The sequence below is a fragment of the Bacillus rossius genome, chromosome 1 (genome assembly GCF_032445375.1).
Source record: "Bacillus rossius redtenbacheri isolate Brsri chromosome 1, Brsri_v3, whole genome shotgun sequence".
Classification (NCBI taxonomy): domain Eukaryota; kingdom Metazoa; phylum Arthropoda; class Insecta; order Phasmatodea; family Bacillidae; genus Bacillus; species Bacillus rossius.
The window spans coordinates 110866729-110887418 of record NC_086330.1 but is presented as its reverse complement, the minus strand read 5'-3'; the positions used below and the strand labels follow the sequence as shown (position 1 = coordinate 110887418).

At 36.3% G+C, this 20690-nt stretch overlaps 1 protein-coding gene across 1 annotated transcript in view; it reads right to left on the bottom strand.

The window, feature by feature from the left end:
• LOC134542140 (lysosomal alpha-glucosidase-like) overlaps positions 1 to 19002 on the bottom strand; it is an 89268-nt gene extending 70266 nt beyond the window's left edge. Inside the window, exons 1-6 of the mRNA XM_063386133.1 lie at positions 18081 to 19002; positions 16940 to 17094; positions 15308 to 15482; positions 7782 to 7872; positions 4451 to 4619; positions 1629 to 1698 (exon numbers count right to left, since the gene is read on the bottom strand). Of these exons, the coding sequence (XP_063242203.1) occupies positions 1629 to 1698; positions 4451 to 4619; positions 7782 to 7872; positions 15308 to 15482; positions 16940 to 17094; positions 18081 to 18854 (1434 nt within the window). The 5' untranslated portion in view covers positions 18855 to 19002. The remainder of the gene's footprint in view (positions 1 to 1628; positions 1699 to 4450; positions 4620 to 7781; positions 7873 to 15307; positions 15483 to 16939; positions 17095 to 18080) is intronic.
• Positions 19003 to 20690: the final 1688 nt, after the last annotated feature.

Here is a 20690-nt window from a genome sequence, read left to right as displayed (position 1 = left end):
CCTTCACCACTGACACTTTTACAACAGTCACTTACTTCAATGCTTAGTGTAATACTTCAGCACTTTATTTATAAATCTGAGAACAAATTATATATTTTTTTAAGCTAGCAACAACTCGAATTTATTACATTCCAAAAGATAATTATATCACACAGCAAAAGGTGAACAATGTTTGACATGGGCCTTGCATTACAAAAATATTTACACAAGCATATAGACATGTATGTGCACACACAAATACATCTACATGTTGCTTTTTTTTTTTTTTTCCCCCTTCAAAAAAATAGGTAATTACTAGAGACCTCAAAACGGAGAAGTTATTTTTTCTTAAAAGTGGTGGGTTTTTTATACAAATTTTATAACAAAAAGAGAGGTTATATTATTTTTTTGTATTCTTTTGTTTGATAACTTAGGATCATAACAAAATTACGTAATAACCTTTTGCTCATAAATAACTTCATATAAATTATATTTTGTTAATGCCTTATCTTACTGCATTAAATACTTAAAGTGCAGAAAATTTTCTGACTGTCAATTTTTAAGCTAGTCATCCAACGACAGCATAGCAAACACTTCACACTTTTGGTTTCGCTGTATTTATGAGAGCTTTTCTGGTACCGCATTCATAAATATTTGTGATTTACACGGCTTCTATTAATATAGGAAGCGGCAGATATAAATTTTAAAAAATGTGAGTTTATCACTGCAGAAGAAAAGACATTGCTCAGAAACCAAGCATATGAAAAAGTAGGGGGTGACCATCACTGACTGACAAAGGAATGAAGAGAGGAAGGAAGTGGGAGGGACTTTGAATAAACTACATTAGCATGATCTCTCTCTCCCTTCCCCAAATTTCAAAGTGCTATCCTGTATCCTGTCTCATGTCACATCCATACCAGTTAATGAAAAGTGCCATAAGTAATGCAGTTTAGAGGCAGAGTGTATAGTTTTTCAACTAAGCTCTTGCTGTAACGGACAGCCTTAAGAAGGCCTTGGATTACAGAGGAAGAATCACACAGGGCACGTGGAGATTTGCCACTAAAAATAAAATGGTTACAAATACAAAAAATTTAATACTGACTTTTTTGTTCATTATTAAAACTTGCAGCGAGGTTAACTTTATGCATTTTTTCTCTACGATGCACTGTTTTCAAGGTAATTTTATCGAGAAAGTCATGAAAACGTAAAATGGGAGCATATTTTTGTATGTATACCAACTCTTCGAAAAATCAGAAAACACAATTTTTGAGTTTATTGCAAATGCAAATATTTCAGGTCTCTAGTAATTATGCAGATTTGTACAATTTATTATTTAAATAAGCTAGCTGTTCTGGAACAATACCAAAATATGAATTAAATATGCTTGAGAGTAAATGGATTCATAAACCAAATAGATTTTTAAAAAATGTATAATGTATAAGCTTTAACCAGCATTGGGCCCAATGACAAGTATTTTTATAGAAAGGTGATTAATTAAAAGTATTAATCACTGATCTTCAAATGTACTTGACTCCAAAAACAAACTGACAATCAGATATTTGAACCACACAGTAACATATACACAATGACACATGAAAATGTAACAATTGCCAGAAGAGGGCTTGAATATAGATACAAAATGAACTTACCAAGGGGATCCCAGCATTTCGTGTTCTGTTCCAAACCTCTATAGTACGATTTATTGTCTTGTAGCCGTACCTGAAAACAGGCCAACATCAAAATGAACTATCATTAGCAACTTAATTTAAGAAGTCAGCCAAGGTCCTTCAAAAGTCACTCTTTCGAAGCTTTCATATAAAAAATAATATTCTATAAATAACCTGGTTTTCAGTTTTTAAAAGGTCAAAACCTGAAATACCAATACATAAAGCAATTCGTCTGCCAATTAAGAAACCCTGTAACTGCACGCAAACATATTTCACAGGAGAATCAAGAAACCAAACCTTTAACTCCAACCTTATTACTACTTGTAATGATACCTTGTAACTCCTTAGTATTAATTTTGATTGTGAATGATATAACCCACACTTACGACCACTCAGGGAAAATCCGGGTAGCCACGGACAGAGGGTTACGGGTTACCTTCTTCTTGCTGTCAGCGCTGTCCAGCTGTGACCTGAACTCCCTCTGTATACAACGCAGTTTGCTACGAGTTCAGTGGTATTCACTAAAGTGTGTGGATGTTGTGCATATGTTTTTTTCAGAGTTACAGGAATTTTTAGGACAGAGTTAATATCCTAAAGGATGTCCACACACATCTGTAATGTAAAAATTCAAAGGAATCTCTACTAATTTGAGGTTCGTGGAGTGAAGACACCATGAAAAGAGCTGTGGATTGCATGTTGAGAGTTAAAATGAACATACGAGTTGCAGGAGAGCATTTTAATGTTCCAAAAAATTATATTCAAGACAGAGCATGGCTGATTAAAAAAAGGATTAGAATCTTAACCCTAGCCAAAACAAAGACATTTTGAGCCAACTAGCACCTTTAAAAATTTTGTCTTTTCTTCCAAATGCAAACAAACAGAAGAATATCTTCTAAAAAGAAAAGCTCAGCACAACAGAAAGACAAAATTCTGCTACAAAGGAAATTTCATAAAAGGTTACTGAACTCGAGGAAGATCTTTGCTAGAAACCAGTGGCACTGAAAAAATCTTCAACAGTAAAAATAACAATGTTCATAGTCTGCTGTGAATCGGTTGAAGAAAACTGGATTCAGTGCTGCAGGTGTAAGGGCTGGGCACATGAGGACTGGAGTTGGACAGATGATGTATACTTTAATTGTGATTTGTGCTTAGTGAAGAAATTATGTGTCCGGGCCTACCCAACATATATCACTATCATTACAGTGTAAAAACTAAAGCATCTGTAAACTAACGAACATTGGGACACTGCATGATTTTCTATTGAAATGTAGGCATATGTTATGTTTCAAGATTATGTTTAGCAATAATTTTGCTAAATATATTTAGTGAATTTTGAGATTTATAAAATTACGCTTAAATGTCGGCAACTACCTTCCTTTCCCCTACTGTGAAATAATACTACTGATAATTTTAGATTACACTATTAGATTCCAAAAAAATTCAAAACTACCATTAATTAATTTTGGAGATACAAGTATTTACAATCAACGTTAGATACTTAAGTCGATGTATTATTATCACAAACCATCCCTATTTCTTTTTGATTTAACACTGCAGTTGAAGATTACTAAGATAAGCATTCACCAAATGGATTCTGAAACCATTCGCAGTGATTCCATATCAATGAACAATACAAAATTCATAATAGTGGATTATTCCAAATTATATCAATGAAGTCAATAACTGGTGCAAACTAAATTTGGTTTTACTCAATAATAGAAAACTAATATAATATCTTTAATCAGGAAATACTACCTAGTTAAATATGACTATAAATTAGAAAACACTTCAATTTCTAATACCTTCCTATAAAAGATCTTGGCATCATTTTACATTCCAAATTATTTTTTCATAAGCTTGTACATTATTTATACCCTACTTTCCAAAGAACCCTTGCCCTAATCAAATACATAACTTTTAATGTTTTAATGCAACTAAATGAGATTCTATCCTTTCACTCTTTGGCTTTAATCAGATCTAAATTAGACTTCTGGTCAATTATTAACATCTCAATGACTGATAGAAACAAAATAGTGTTCAAAATCAAATAACCAAACTAATTAATATAAAGAAATTCTCAAAAATACTTCAACTCCCTTCTCAGATCGCAGAGTTTACCTGGATGCATGCTTTATTCATAATTGCTATAGTGCTATATCTCAAAAATTAAGTGTAAATATGTCCTTGATAATACTACTAGTGAGTTGCTCAATTTAATAGTCATTTACAATCAAACTTGTGTACAGTACATAATGATAATTACATTATTTCCAGGCTTATCTTAAACTAAAACAAAGTTAATCTTTTTGTTAATAAATTTATGTAATCTATTATTTAAACATTTAATATCTAGAAAATCATTATGAAATTACCTTTGTTTACATTCTCTTTGCTTTTTTAATAGTCTGTTCTTTTAGTTGGATGTTATACTTAAATTTATTTACATTATGTTCAATGTAAAAATTTTTTGCTGTTTCTCAATTAATTTTATATATTTTTATTATTCTTTTTTTTTCATATAACTCTTGTATGTGGTCCACTCACCTTCATGCGTTGGCTAACTGCAGATGCATCCACATGCTGTAAACGTTTCCTCAGGTTATGCTTGCCTGTTCTTGGTGGCGATGGTGGAAAGAGAGGAGGGGGGGGGGGGGGGGGGAGAGAGAGAGTGTCCACATATTTGCAATGATTATTTTATCATTTTGTCTCTTGCCTGAATGTGTCATGTCCACCATAAAAGTCCATTTGACTGTTGGTGGACATGACAAATATTAAAAAAAATAAGAGTGACTGTGCTCCAGTACCTGCACAGGTGGAACCCCAGGCCCCAGAAGGGGGGCATGAACGGCTTTCCAATCACGTCGGTGTACTGCCGCACCACGTCAGCTGGGCTCGGTCCCAAGAAGAAGAAAAAGTCCAGCACTCCCCCAATGGTCCGGAATGTGATGGCTGGTGTCGGCTGAAGGATGACGTCTAAACAGTCATCAACATTATATAGTTGCTGAAACTAAGAGGGAAATGAATGAAGCTGTGAAGGACATAAACTAGGTAATACTTAAGTGAAAAATGTCTTTGAAGCCTCCAAACCAAATTCATGCTTAACACTCCTCAATTCTCAAAGCAACGGGGGAAAATGCTATTCAAATTTTGTTTCACAACAACAGAGTACTAATGCGAGAGATAAAACATTTAACTGTACTTTTGGAATCAGAAATATTCAGCTTCTACAGGATGTTTCTGGAGAGAGGTTACCACTTGTAAATTAATTTAAAATAAATATTTATTCCTAAGTTAGCAAAACAATTAAATTACAAGAAATCTGATTGTTGACTTGCACAAGTTATCAGCTCCAAACAGCTTACAATCTTTAATCAGACCTCACAAATGGTTTCATACTGGAATAGAGTAATCAGGGAACATAGTGAGCCTAACTCTATCTTCATCATGGAACATCTAAAACCATGAAATTGTTATCACTCAGTGTTGCCAACTTGGGGGTTTTCCCCCAAATTAAGGGGGAACTAAGATGTAAAGGTTTTTTAGGGGTACATTTATTCAGGGGGATTCTTTAGGGGGACTTTTAGCTGGTACATTTTTTTAAGAAATTATTTTGAGGGCGTGAAATTAAATGTATATCTTGAATGAAAAAAAAAAGTGAAAAATTAACAGCAACACAAGTGGCGCTGGTGGCTGAATTTCATACTATGACCAACAACAACTTGCTGGTCCAGAGCAACGAATTCAGTTTTCGCTTTTACTGTTTGACGTTTCATGTTGTCACGTTGAGGTTGTGTCAGTTAGTTGTTGTCTACTTGCGAGTTTTAATTGATTGCAAAGTAAGTCATTTATATATTAAATACATATCCCGATGATATTTAAAGTATTAAGTTAACATTATGTCTAAGAGAAAAAATGAGACATTGGAGCTATTTCTTTTTAAATTTCAATTATTTCTCGTTTAACTTTAAAAGAAAAGTTTAGAAAAGTTAACAAAAGAAAAGTACAAAAAGCAAAAATTACTTTATTAAAAGAAAATGATGAAGCAAAAAATTGTATGCAAAGAAAAGTTAAGAAATAAAAAATAAAAACTGTTTTATTTCATTGTTATTATGATTAATATTATGAGTTCGTAAATCAATGTGTGTAAATGTGTAAAATGCACAATGCAACAGCTATTTTATATTACGTGAGTGTATTTTAAATTCATATTTGAAATTATCTCTAAAACAGGGTGTAAATTAAAACTTTAGGGGTTTTTAATCGACATCTAGGGGGAACACGCTGTAGGAGTTTGCATCACTGTTATCACTGGGGGGCTCCCCTGCTGAGTGAGACTAAACAAACTTAAGCAACATCATGAACATAAGGCTGTCTCTCACATCCCATGTTTATTTTTTTTAAAGGCTATTTCTGAAATTTTAACACCATCCCTTTCATTTGTTTTTCTTCTTATTTTATCACAGATATTCCACAAGTGCAATAAAATGGATATAAAAATTCACGTAACTGATAATAATTACGAATACTTGCACTACTTTTTACTCGTGTGGATAATATTAGTGAAATATCAACAAATGTAAGGGAGGTACCGAGTTACAATTTCAGAAAGTTTTTAAATGTCATTAATGACGAGAAAATTAAAACAAAAAATTAACATGGGTGTGAGACTGAGCCTTAAACATAATTCCTCCAAGACAAACTCGTTACCACAGGGACCGTGTCACCAGAGTGATTTCCATCTGATGGCTCTCACTCATTTAAAAACACTTAGCCAAACCTTCCCCAGAAGGACCATAGCATGTAACCAAAGCCCAGGCCAGCATTCAGCTAGCGAATATAAGAGTAGCACCCTGATTTCAAAAGGCACAACCCAAAAATGGTGGCAGGCAACAGCGACTTGGTGCGCTCTGCTGAACAAACACTACACTGAACAGAACCTCACGCACACCACCATGCTGCCATTACTGGACTGCATTACAGCCTCCGAACAAACTGAGGCATCTACATAGTCTGAACCACGGAGAATCTAAAATATAAATTCGGAGACACTGTAAAATTCCGGACCGTGTCAAAATTACTTCAAAGGTTTAAAAATGAATGGGGCCAAATAGAAATAATTTTAAAAAACAACAAGTTCTTGGAAATGAAAATAATGATAATAACATAATGAAAATAAATTTAATTTTGAATCGGTGTAATTAACATGAATTCTTAATTGATCACATAGTACTAAAAATAGCAAATAATATCAGTGAATTTTCATACAAGCTAATTCCTAGCATAGAAAAAAATTTTAAGTTTATGCTCATAAAATGCCCTTTTTTTAGAGTATTTAACTGGTAATATAAAAATCATAATGCAAATTCACTAACATCTCAAAAATTCAAACTTAATCAAAACACACACATTAGCTATCTGACATAAAGCTGATGTTAGAAGCAATTACTCACACCCGAGTTACAGCTAAGTACAGCTTATTGTTTTTAGCACCGCATCAGGAACAGAATCTATCAGGCACCAGCAGCAATAACACAGCAGCATATGTGCAGATCAAAAAATTATAGTTCAGACAGTACTACAATTTCAATACTCAATATATTATTTTCAGCTTTATGCCCTCGATAATCAATACTTTAAGTAAAAAATAACATTAAGATTATTTTGCATTCAAAAATTTAATAAACACTTTTGACCATCTTTGAAACAAAAACATTTAAAAAATTAATCTAACATAATGCAGTAATAGGTACAGATTATTACACAAATATGACGCATATTATAAATAACACTAAACAAAATTATTAACTGTTGTTAAGTTCCATTTAGTTTACAAATCTTTATCGAGAAAAACAAGCATTTGAACTCTTTCGGAATTAAGTCTTGTATTTTCTTGTCGGTAAAAAGTCTAGCTGTACTGAACATCAGTTTAGACTCAACAACAGCTGGTGGAATGCCCATAATCCTTTGCTAGCTGCCATAGGTTAGGTAGGAAACTTATTGGTTCATTCAGTATAACCTACGTATAGGATGTTTAGACTGATGTTCAATTCTAACAACCTGACGTAACAAATTATCAAAAGTACCACTCCACAAAAAAAAAACTATTCTTGAGTTTTTGTAATGTGCGCAACTCACCCATCGCATTACTGTTCAGAAGGAAGACACCATGGCTCTTCCCAGAGTCCTCCATCACGAGGTAGAAGGGGTGACTACCATATAAGTTGGTCTGGTAGGGAAAACACCACAGTGTTTTAGTAATGATCTGACTTGGTATCAGTAGTAAAACATATACAATTTCAATATTTCCTAGCTATTTAAGAACTAAACATGTTTCATTTTCTGTAAACTAGACAAGAATATCTTAATCATATTTTTTTTTCCTACAGGGAATGGTTTGCAAAAATTCAAAATTGAGTAACTGTGTTAAATATAAAATAATAAAAGGTAATTTAATATTAGTAAAAGTAATTAGTAGTTTAGCCAGAATTATTTTTATAGAAAAGGAGAGAGAAGAATAATGGCTATGAGAACTAATAATACCTGTTCTAATGGTGTAGCCAGAACATTTATTTAGCAAGACCAAAACTTAATTTCATAAGATCATAATGTCCAGTATTGATCTAGATGCAAACAGTTTTAAACTTTAAAGATTTTTTTTAATAAACTTAAAATTTAAAACTTAATAACCAGAAAAACTTCTTAAAAGGCAAAAATGTCCAATCACCAATCACTGACACTTAAAAATGTTTATTCGCAAGTCACTTAATGGCTGTCAAGTTCCACAGTTTGCACTCCGCACTGGAGCTAGGCTCGCCCCTTACCCCGCGCCTGTCCACACACACAGTATCGCAACACTGTCGCATTCTCTCGATCCCATCGCTGCACATTGTGCCACTCTCAAAGGGATCTCTCACCCTCTTAGCCAATGTCACACTTCCTTTCACTCGCAGAACTCTCCGAACTCTCAGAACTCACTCGGAACTCTCACAGAGGCCAGCGTCGCTGCTTAAGTACTAGTGGGTTGTCTTTCCAGAACCGACGAGAGCGGCTGTGACGAGTCGCGTCATCCCAGGCCGACCCGACACCCAACAGTCCAGGAGAGCGGCGTCCATTCATGCCACTCTGCGCAGCGGCCCGTGGAATTCCCAAGGCAGTTCAGCGATAGATAGGCAGGGAGCGGAGGGGAGAGGGGAGTAGCGACAACCATTGTAATCCGGCCATACCCGCGTGGCATGCCTTACATCATTACATCATCATTACATTGCGCGACTCCAAAGTGGTCAGCCAGCACTGAACCTGGCATCACTATCTGGTCTCTTGCGTTCGTAACAATATTAAACATAAGACTAACATATGTGAGTTGTGCATTAATATTGTGTTTATGTTATATGAAATATTATGGTTACATTGTTGTTTTGTTGAATGTGTCACACATGAAATCAATCTTACATTAAATTTCATATTTTTACTGCATATTAAATTATTTATACACATTGAATAGATTTTGGTATTGATGAGGCTGAGACTAGGCATTAATCAAACATGCATGTACATATGGGCATACTTTATACATAAATACATGAACAAAACATATTATTTTATTATACATATTTTGATGCCCAACATATAAATACACATATATATTATACAATGATGAATTTATTTTTATATAATAACGTTAATCTTACTTACAGCTTTCTAAAAAATATATTTTAGGTGGACAGGATTACTATTTTCTTTGCTATATTGGCATTGTGTTTTGGCACAGCATCAGCATGTGATATCAATCGAAGAGAAATGGTGTTTGGTTACATACAAATTTTCCACAAGTGCTCTGCTTAATGCTGGCTGAATGCATTGTGTGAGGGAAAATATGACCTTCCTGTTGATAAGCTAGCTATCAGCATTAATGCTCGGCCTGTTTTATGTCATCAAGTACAGTATCTTGCAATGGATTATTTTGGCCTATAAAATTACTTTCCTCTTAGAAAGATGAGGTAATGATGTATAGACATGTTATACAGACATTATATGGATATATATATATATATATATATATATATATATATATATATATATATATATATATATATATATATATATATATATGGATGACACACATGATACATCAATATAGAAAACTTAAGTTTACAAAGCGTTTGTACTTACAACTTAAATAAATGTTTGTTGCAATTTTTTTACATAAAAGGAAGGTGATTTATATATTTTTACAAAATTAAAAAAGAAAAATTACCACTCAAAATTTAACCTCCCAAATTGTCTTCTTTTCTCATTACTTGTGATATTTATTTCTGAAACTTGTTTGTAAGACTAGTTGGCATGCCTGAATTGCATACAGGATGTTCTACTTCACATTTTATTCATGGTAAAGAATTTTCCATTTATATTTCATACACTTTTTGTTCAAATTTGCTATTATGTACCTTCCTATTTTTTTACCATCGAAGCTATTTTTTATGCAGCCTAAATTAATAACATAAAAGAAGCATCTTTGAAGCATAGTTCCAATCATTAACAGCTACAACCAATTAATTAATGTTGGACTTAATCTTTGAAGCCTGTTTTAGCACCATACTCCACTTTCTTACTTAAGCCCCAGTAAAACATAATGTCATCACTGATTTTGTAGTCATAACTATGTTATCTTTGGTGGAAAAAAAAATCCTGCAAGTAGTCCACACTGGACTTAACAGCAGGAGATGCAATCTTTGCCATCCCTGTATGAAACCTAAAGAAAATAACTGTCACTGTGAACAACCAAAGGCTTGGACCTTCAGCAGTACACACAGTCCAATGGACACATCAAGCTAAAGTGTAATATCCAAAAATATTTAGCGTACAAGTAGATGAGAAAGATTGTTCTACTTCTATGCCTAAGACCAAGGACTGTATCACCTTACTTGTTTTGATACCCTCATTAATTTTGACCCCTCAGAGATGGCATTTGTATAATGCTACAAATCTTAAGAAAATATTTTTTTAGCTGCACTGTATTCTTTATTTAAAATAAATAATAACTGTCCAAAACAAGTAAGGTGATACAGTCCTTGGTCTTAGGCATAGAAGTAGAACAATCTTTCTCATCTACTTGTATGCTAAATATTTTTGGATGGCATTTTATAAAGAATTATTTGTATAGAGAAGCTGTAAAAAAAAAAAGAATATATTTCGCTCACTCTCAGATAATCCAGCACTTGACAGCTGTGATGGATGGAAAAGGAAGCCGAGAGGGCAAGATATGTATAATGCCTACTGTAGCCCAACTGAAGGATTAAGGGAACATTGGGAAGACTGGAACTTGTCAATCAGAATTTTTATAAATAAAATAGCAAAAATATAAGGGACTACAATATAAAGCAGAGATACAGAACACCAACATAAGTATGAGGTTTTAAGTAGATGCAGGAGTACAAAACAGGCTCAGGCTAATTAGTTCATTATACAAATAGTTCTTTCCCATCATCCCACAACAGCATATTACCTGGTGTGATGGCTCCATGCAACAGAGTTGCAAGTATTGTTACCTACTAAATATGATGTAATATAGCATTATTTGCAAAAAATATTTTATTATAATGCCAGTCAGTATGTACTACCACATAAAACAGCAAATCATATAAGAGAGGTGACCTGCTCTAAGCTCTTCCTACATGCATTTCAACTAGGGATGGGTTGAGTACACATTTTTATCGATTCCGATACCAGTACCGATTCCTAAATTTCGATTCTCGATTCCGAGTCATTCCAGTTTTCGATTCCTGGTAATTCTGGTCACATAATTAAAACTACTTAAGAATTGAATGCATTACATAATGATAATAACATGTATAAAGGATAATTATAGACTTAGGATTAAATGTTGAGGTTTTTTTTTTTTTCAATTACCAGTGAAGAAGCATTTTCACATAAAGTTTGTTTGCTAGTAAGTACTAGGCTGTGCACAAAGAAGTTCAACATTTAGACAAGGTTCTTTAACAGACGATAACGCCGATAACATAACATCTTTGTTCAAAATGGGTTCAAAGGTAGCACTACTTTTTTCTGTGGTACCTTTTGACTTAGTTGGTGACAGTGCTGTAAACAAAAGTTTGTTTTTCTTCAAAGACTATTTTTTCTGGTAGTAATGTGTGCCGGGATTTCAAATGCTTCATTAAATTGATTGTAGATTTATAAGTACCGCTCCGTGAAATTTGCGCACTACCATGATTACAAATTGCATATTTGTTATTTTCACTATTGATGCGAAAATGTTCCCAAACTTTAGACATGTTAATACAATATCAGAACATTTGCATCGTAATTTGAAACGACAGTCGGCGAACATTTTTTTACTAACAAACTAGCAAAACACTTGAAAATAGTTTTAGCAAAACAATATTTGTGCCAAATAAATAGCATAAATGCGAAACAATTCACAGTAACCTCAATAACACGACGGTGAATTACGGCGTAATTCACCGTCGTGCTATTGAGGTTACTGTGAATTGTTTCGCATTTATGCTATTTATTTGGCACAAATATTGTTTTGCTAAAACTATTTTCAAGTGTTTTTCTAGTAATTATTACGGTTTTCCTTTGCAAGAAATAAACACGAGCCTCTGTTGGCGGTATGGCCAGAGAATTCTTTATTATCGATTGTTGCTTTCATTATACAATTTGTCCCGTACGCAACGAATCGATACGTTTCGACTTGACTTTATATTTTATGGCCACCAGAGATTTTGTGGAGGCCATCATCCTTGAATGGCTCACAACTAAACTGGTGACGACACGTGATGTGATCTCGTTTCATAACCGTCACTTTCTTCACAAAAAACAATGGACTTTTCTTAACTGCAAATAAAATTAATAACTCTTTTTACAATTTATTTACGTCTAATACATGAGTGAGGAATAATGTTCTTCGATCGTGGAGTTTTAATTAGAGGTTAAACATGCCCGGTAACATTGTTTTTATTTATTTTTATTCGTATAAAATTAATATTTAATAATAATGAGCATTATTAGGAATTTTATGCGCATACGGCAGGTAAGATATATTAAAATAAGTAAGTAAAGTTCAGACGAAAATATATTACTACTGTATTTTCTTAACTTAACCGATTCCTAACCTACCTTGCCCTTTTTTAGTACCCGATACTGAGTACCCAAATTTTTTAATAATCGGTGGTATCGAGGAATCGGAGAATCGAATCGACCCATCCCTAATTTCAACTGCTACCATTGTATGTAAAGATTAATGGAACACTTAAGAGGCCATGTCATAGCTTGGTTTATTGTCTCCAGCTTATCTACCCAGCCAGGATGTGACTGACACAATAAAGGTAGCATGTCTAATATTCATTACCTATATCACTTATCTTCCAACTACAGTAATACCAAATTTTTGGATGCACACTGCATCTAGATGCACCTGAAATGATGCATGTTAGTACCCAAATGATGAATTAACATTTTTGTGGTAACGGTGGACAAAGCGAAAAAGATTTCTAATAAGTAATGATATTATGCTATTATTGGAACCAAATTCAAAATAATTTTTAAAATACAAAATATTCCCTTACTTTAAATGTTTATTTTCACCCTAAATTCGTTCGTTGAAGCCGGATTTGCGGATAAGTGGGGTTTGGATTGGAATGACTACTGGTTTTGGTATGGCAAACTTAAAACTGAAAAATTCTTGACCTACTTCACAATGATGCAGAGCCCGTAATTATTGGTTCTACTCGACAAGAGAAGCTTGCATGGCTCCTGGTGGACCAGATTTTCCGTCCTACGGCCGGCATTCTCACGTTCCCCTCCCACATATGCGCCCTATTAGGGTAGGGTGGGAGTAATATTCCATTTCGTTTTAGATTAATTCCAGAGCTTATTATTTAAAACAGAACTGTTAGGGTTCACTCACTCCCTTTTGTTTGATCGGGAGGGTATTAGGGCATTGGCAATGACCAGCGACTGGGGCCACCAACTCAGCATAGTCACCGCCTCAGGCTTACACCTCTCTCAGCTAACCAGACTGTTGGCTGTGTTAAGCCCTAAGACTTTATCAGCACTGCTGGCAGCTTCCCCGATCTCCCACATCACACTGGGACCCCTCAAAACACCCAGTGAACCCGTGGTCTGGTGGAGGCCTATTCAACCTCTGTAAGCTGTCCAGACTAGTACCGGAGCTATGTCGTCGCTCCCCACGTCGATTCGCATCGGGCTAGGGAACCCTTGGAACCTGCTCCAAGCGATCGGAGCACCACTACCAAGTACAAGTCCTACCCAATCATAATCCAGGACCTTGGAGAAAACCTTAGCGGGACACCATTCAATCTTTCATGGACTCTTCCCGTACTACTATCAACTTGGCATCGATTTGGCAGACCGTTCGCCAGCAGGCTAACCGACCACCACTCTTTAGAGTTACTCCACTGGATGTCCTCGTCTCCTATGAATACCCTCCGACCTGCCGTACCTCGGCCCGACAGATTTACAGCCGATTAAGGCCCGGAAGTGCCTGAACTCATCCGGCGGCGACCACAGGAAGCCCTGGCAAGAAATGACAGACAAACTGTGCGTATGCTGGAGGGCCTCGGGGTTACCTCAGTACCTCCCCCGACCACTGGACTAGGGGAACGTATCACACCTAGGCGAGTAGTTTACAACTCTTTTTTTTAAGCCCAGGAGCACCCGAACACATCGGCGCCTTACTTGGACTGTCCATTACCATTGGCATGATGAAAGGGCCTCACTATGAGGCCCTTTGGGGCCGAGATGCCAAGGCTCAACAGTCACATCTGCTGTTGTCCGCAGATTCAGCAAATTCACCGTTTCTGGTCCCATACATGCAGTTGAGGATGCACTGCGGCAGAGTTACGCCCGGCATTGTCCTCTTTAGTTAAGGCGAAGCTATGACCAGAGGTTGAGGCTACCCATCCCAACATGGTCACCACGATTCGCCCCCAACAGCGGTACCCACGTGGAGGCAGAGGATTGCCACTTGGTGCGGAGAAGCTATATATTCACATCCTTGCACCCATTCCATGAACCTGTAGGATCATGTCTCGGATACTAGAGCTGGCAACAGCTCCAACACCTCAAGGGACAATCACCTTCCCCGGAGGGTCAAGTCCACTCCCGGCATTGCAGTTAAACCTACAAAATTTCAGTTCTGCAATAAATTAAATTCTCCTTATTTGTACAACCCAAAAACGTTAAAAAAACAACTTTGGCAACTAATTATGCAAAAAGCATGCGCTGTATATATTTTTCATTTCGTGAAAGTTAAACAATTGAAAAAGTCTTCAAGTTTATCTGTAATTACTGTAAATATAAAATGTTGACCTGAAATGGGAGGCACCCCCTTAAGTGAGCTATTAGGTAATAAAGAAAAACCTAATGTATAATTTTTTTTTTCCGTTCTGTTTGTATACGAACATTGATAAAATTTATTTGTGTTACTGTGAATATATAACTCAGAAGATTTTCCGGCTGCAAAACATTTTCCAATAAATTGCCAGAAAATTTTCCCGGAAGTACTTTTCTGGAAAACCAACATCTCTATCTACCTAAGCGAAATGGTTTGTCTCGCAGACCAATGCACCAGGATGTGACATGGCCTCTCGACCAGCAAGGGCCAGACTCGGGAGACTCACGTCCTCACTGGGGATCTGGTCGTGGTTCATCATGGTGAAACGGGTCCAGTTCGTTGACAGCTGCAGCGGACTGGTGTGCTCCCCGAGCCCGTACACGCGGTGCGACGGCAGGCGCGCCGACAGCTGCAGGAACTGGTCCGCGAACACCAAGCCTCCGACGTCCATGGCGTCAAAGCTAGTCGGACCGCAGCAATCAGCTCCCCATTCACCGCACGCACTAGCCTGCTACCACACTGAGCCAGCCTGACCGACTGGGGCAACAAGCAGAACTGAACACAAACAAATTAGGGCTTAACGTCTCGGCAACATCACGGTCTTTAAAGACTACGAAAGACAAGATGAAAACAAAGCATTGGCGGAAATTAAACCCAGATTGCCTAGGTAAGAGGTGAGTGTTCTGACTGCTTACTCACAATGGCTCCCAACCATCATTAATAACGTATTTATAATAATTAACACATATATATGTATACATTAGTAAGTTACAGTCTTCCTTGTAGTAACCCAGACTATTGTCCTCCCCATTGTCTAAATGAGTTTTATTAAAGATTTAATATGTTGGCTCATTATGATTTGAGCATTTGCAGCTTGTTGTATGATAATAATTTTCTTTGGTTCATGCTTTTTAAGTGATTCTGATGATTTGCTTGCTTCATGGTGCATAAGCCATGTTACCTGTTGTAATTTTCTTTTGTATATTTTTTGTGGTTCTTGGTTTGAAAGATGGCTGATGAAATAGTTTGCCAGTCACGTAATAATTAGAGAGAGACAAAGTTTTGTAAGCGTGAGAAAGACTTTGGATTTAGTCAAGTTATGTTGCCATATGAAAAGATTAGCTGATATTTGCATATTTGTCACTGGTTAGAGATTACGTCACGTGAGCGCCCTTTTTTCTCTTGGAGGACAAAGGGTGACCATGGAGTAAGTAAGTGTCTGTATGAGGTACCGATTGGTCGCCTGTCGAGCGGTGACTCAGACTGTGGTGAAGAGAGAATTTTGCGGCTGTGGTCCGGGCAACACCAAACTTAAAATCTTTTTGGACATTTAATTAGAATTTGTTAGACCACAGTAGTCAGTAACAACCCAAAACAATGATTGAGTAACGTCATTTTTGTTATGAAGACTGAATCCTTCAGCTTGTACCTTGAGTTGTAGGAACCACTGAATTTACTTGAAAACATTATTTACTTAATATTAATTTTTCAGTACCTAAGAAAAGTAAATTTGTGATTTGAAGTCAGTGAAGATTTTTGTGCAACTACTTTGTATATTCGACATGTATTTGTTTTCATGGTCAGAAGAAGCTGGCCATGGTGACTTGTGAATTTGCTTTAAGTATTATTAAAAACCATTAATATCAGTTTGTGTCTGAGAGACGTTATTTCAGTAATCAATCATTGAAACCAACTTTTATTTTGGAAGTTAAATAATTTTTCAGTGACCAACTAATAATATCTTCAAGTGTTCCATGTCTGTGCACTCCAGATCAAGTGTTGAGCTAGCTGGGAGGTCTGGATTGTTACATCATTAAACCAGAATACAATTTGCATTCTTCACCACATAGGCCTATCTATAAAAGGTAAAAAAAAATATTATAACTAAAAGTCACCCAAAAAGATAAATTGTACTTACATCAACAGTCCATCGCTTTTTCTAATGATCTGGAACCCCAACTTGGTTTTGTCAATGTTCACAGAGTAGTCTGCGCTTCCTGGCCACTTTTCATGGTCAACTATAGGTACCTCTGGGTACGGAGGCTCAAACCGCACATTATTAGGATCAGTAACCTATAAATCATAACACATGGTTATAGAAAGTTAGTACCTAATATACTTTATACAGTAATATACTTTATACAGGGTCCATTCTAGAATGTGATACCAGCAATTGAGGAAGCTTAATATGGGTGGGGAGGAGAAATGTAAGGGAAGTGAATGACATCATAGGATTAGGCAAATGAAAGAAAATAATTCAGAGGTTTTTAATAAATTTATATCAGTGTAGTTTTTCATGTACTGGTATCAATGTAGGTATCAATGTATGCTGGATATCATGAAGTAGAGTATTGTTCCACCTGGTGAACTCTATTTAGCGATAATGATATTTATTCTTTAAATGTGTGAAAAATTTAGAACCTTTTTTTCGTGGTCTAGTGAAGTAGAGTAGGTACAGTCCCAACTAATGCAATCTATTTGATGATACCAGTATTTAAATTGTTAAATGTGTGAAAACAGAGAAAAAGAAAACTTTTCTTTTTTGTATCATGAAGTATAGTCCCACTCGATATACTCTATTTAATGATAAGTTTTAATTATTTTTTAAATTTGAAATATATGATTAAAATGGCAATACCTGTATTTAGTTGGTAAAAACATCAATTTCAACTAAATGTGTTATTGGTATTGTGACATAGAAGAGAGGCTTGGTGGGGGAGGTGGGTGGTAATATTCTAGTTAACAATATAGGAAAACAATATATAGGGAATAAAATGTTCCCAGCCCAAAAACCCTATGTTCTCGTGCTTGTCCTGCAATAAAGTAGAGGTGGTAATGACGTGACACGACCTTGGTGACTTTATGAAAAATTGTATGGTATCACATTCTACAATAGTCCCCCAATTGGATTATTTTAATGCATTCACCAAAAAATTTATTAATAAGTCTAGATTATGATAACATTTATTTAGTTAATTTATTACACTCATTTCCAATCAGTAAATTTTTCAACATTTACTAGACCAAGTTATCTAACAAAATAATCTCCTATAACTTACCTTGATGCGAAGTCTTTGTTGCTGTTCATATTTAACTTCCAGTTTAATAATACTAGCATCATTTGGATATGGTGACACAAATGTCCTTTCCAAGAATGCAATGATACCTGATGAAGCAGTAGAAATGTTTAAATACTGGTACCCTCCATAATTTTTTGGGTAGTAACAAAATGGGACTCCCAAAGATGAAGTATCCTTCATTGTATTTGTTTGCTCTTTATACCAGCAGCAACCCCTTTTCAAACACAAATTTTCACTAGCCCCATTTTCTGGATAGCAGTCAAACTTTTCTAAGTCGGGAACAACTGTGCAACGTTGACGTGGTAATATTGGTGACTTTGAACGTGTCTCTTTGGCAGGGTTTTCTGGACGATACTTCCCAACATAAATCCCGTGTTTATGAATCTGCTCATGACTAGAATCACGATTATGGTCAGCGAAAACCGTAAACTCATTAGTTGTCCATCGAGTATAGAGCAAATCAAAACAATGTAAAAGGTACACCAGAGGTACAACAACAAAGACTACAGCCAAAAGTAATACAATCAAAATTACTGCAATGTTGAAATGAGGGCACTTGGAATCAACGAACTCTCTAGAATATTCATGTTTTTTAGTCTTGTTTAAATTCGTCGCAGCCGACACCTTCGCACATTCATTCGGTTTATCAATACAATCAAAGGTCACGTTTACAAACAAATCTGTATTATCATCTTGCGTTTTGGTTTTGAATTTTAAAATTCTGCTTAAAAGATGTTTCATTTCTCCTATCATTAATTTCTACACAATGATAAACGATTTCGCCAAACACAAATTCTTCATAAATACAGTATCAAATCTTATGGGCTTGCTTCCGCTGTCCCATAGAAAACAGCACTTACGGCAATCAAAACAAAAATTTTACGAAAATATACACAAACTAAGAATCAGGATGGCCAACACCACGGGAAGGTCATGGAGGAAGAGTCATGAGTATGAAATGACTATATATATATACCAGGTCATTTCATCCCGCTTTTTTTCCTGTCATAGGTCAATTGCGAGTGACGCACATGCTAGACCACACTACCGCGGGAATTCAAATTATATACGTGACTAAGTGACACACAAATTTTTGTACTCAAATAAATTAATGTAATAGATAACCAGTAGTGCCTCTTCGAACCGCCGAACCCTCTCAGTCAGTACGTGTATTTACTGGACCTTTTCCGCTTACGTAACAGGCCGCGTACGCGCTGTGTATCAATACAGAACTTTCGTAACCGGTACGATTAACTACGGGGTTACCTTCTCTGTCGTTTCGGGTCACATCTTGAGGACGAGACTTATTTCCGGGAGTCCGGGTCGCGGCGGGGAGGACGATCGTTCCGCGACGTGCTGGCTAGGCTGCGGAAGGATTTCATTACGGAATAAAAAGGGGCTCGTGAAAACGGACATCATCGCATTATCCTTGGAACTACCTTCCGTTCCTCCTACCTACGTAATGTTCCCTCCAGGTCCCGTACTTTCCGGTCCCGGCCACGTTGGCCTGAACTCACTTCCTCACCGACGAGAGCTACATGGGCAAAACAGGACGTTATCGCAAACAGGAAATTAAGGACCATAGGCCGAAGGACGTCAGTGCGTTACGGGACCCTTTGACTTGTCCCAGGCAGAGAGGAGAGGAGCGGGAGCGGTCCCCAAGCAGGGGTCGCTGCTCAAGAGCAGGGAGAGAGCGGGAGCGGGCCCCGAGATGAGGTCGCTGCCCAGGAGCAGGGGGGAGGGGGGAGAGCGGGAGCAGTCCCCTAGCAGGGGTCGCTGCCCAAGAACAGGGAGAGGTAGGAAGGAGAAGCGGTCCTCCAGAGAGGTCGCTGCCTAAATAATACTGCTCAAGTATTTTTGCCACTTTTATTTACCCAGAATTACTGGGGAGAGCTTTCCGCCTGGCTTAGCTCAGCCAGGGTAAATATACAATATATGTACATATCCATTAGGGAGGGCACATCTGTACCCTTCCTGTGCATACATATTCGAATTACAATACTCTTTACATTCACGTTGTGCGGGAACCTTCTTAGTTGTTTAGGCCCCGCTAGGGTAGCCAATTAAATATGTAGAGCTACTTTCGTGCTGCTTAGTAGGCTCCACACACACACTTAAACGTTGGGCTGAATAAAACTGTGTAATAAATTAGATTTCTTAAATTGTGTGACTCTTCACTGGTAATGTTGACATAAGGTAAGTCACAGTTAGGTGTTATTTGATTGATATGGAACATACATAAATACACACTGGAGTAGGTGGAATTACAAATAACACAACACAACACTGTGAATATTAAATATAGAATTATTTTATTTCCAATGTAAAAACGATTTAAAAGATTTCAATCTTATTAATATATTTAATTATTATTCATATCCAAAACAACAACCTAACTTAACGGTGACATCATAGTAATTCAATAAAAGTTCAATTACCAGGAGTTATGTTGCGCACATTTAAATATTTTCAAAAGTCTTAATTCGGGTTCGTTGACACTACACAGTTTTTAATTAATGTTTTTTTTTTAGGGAACTTAAATCAATTTACCTCGGCTAGATAGGTTCAAAATCATCGGCAGAGCTCAGA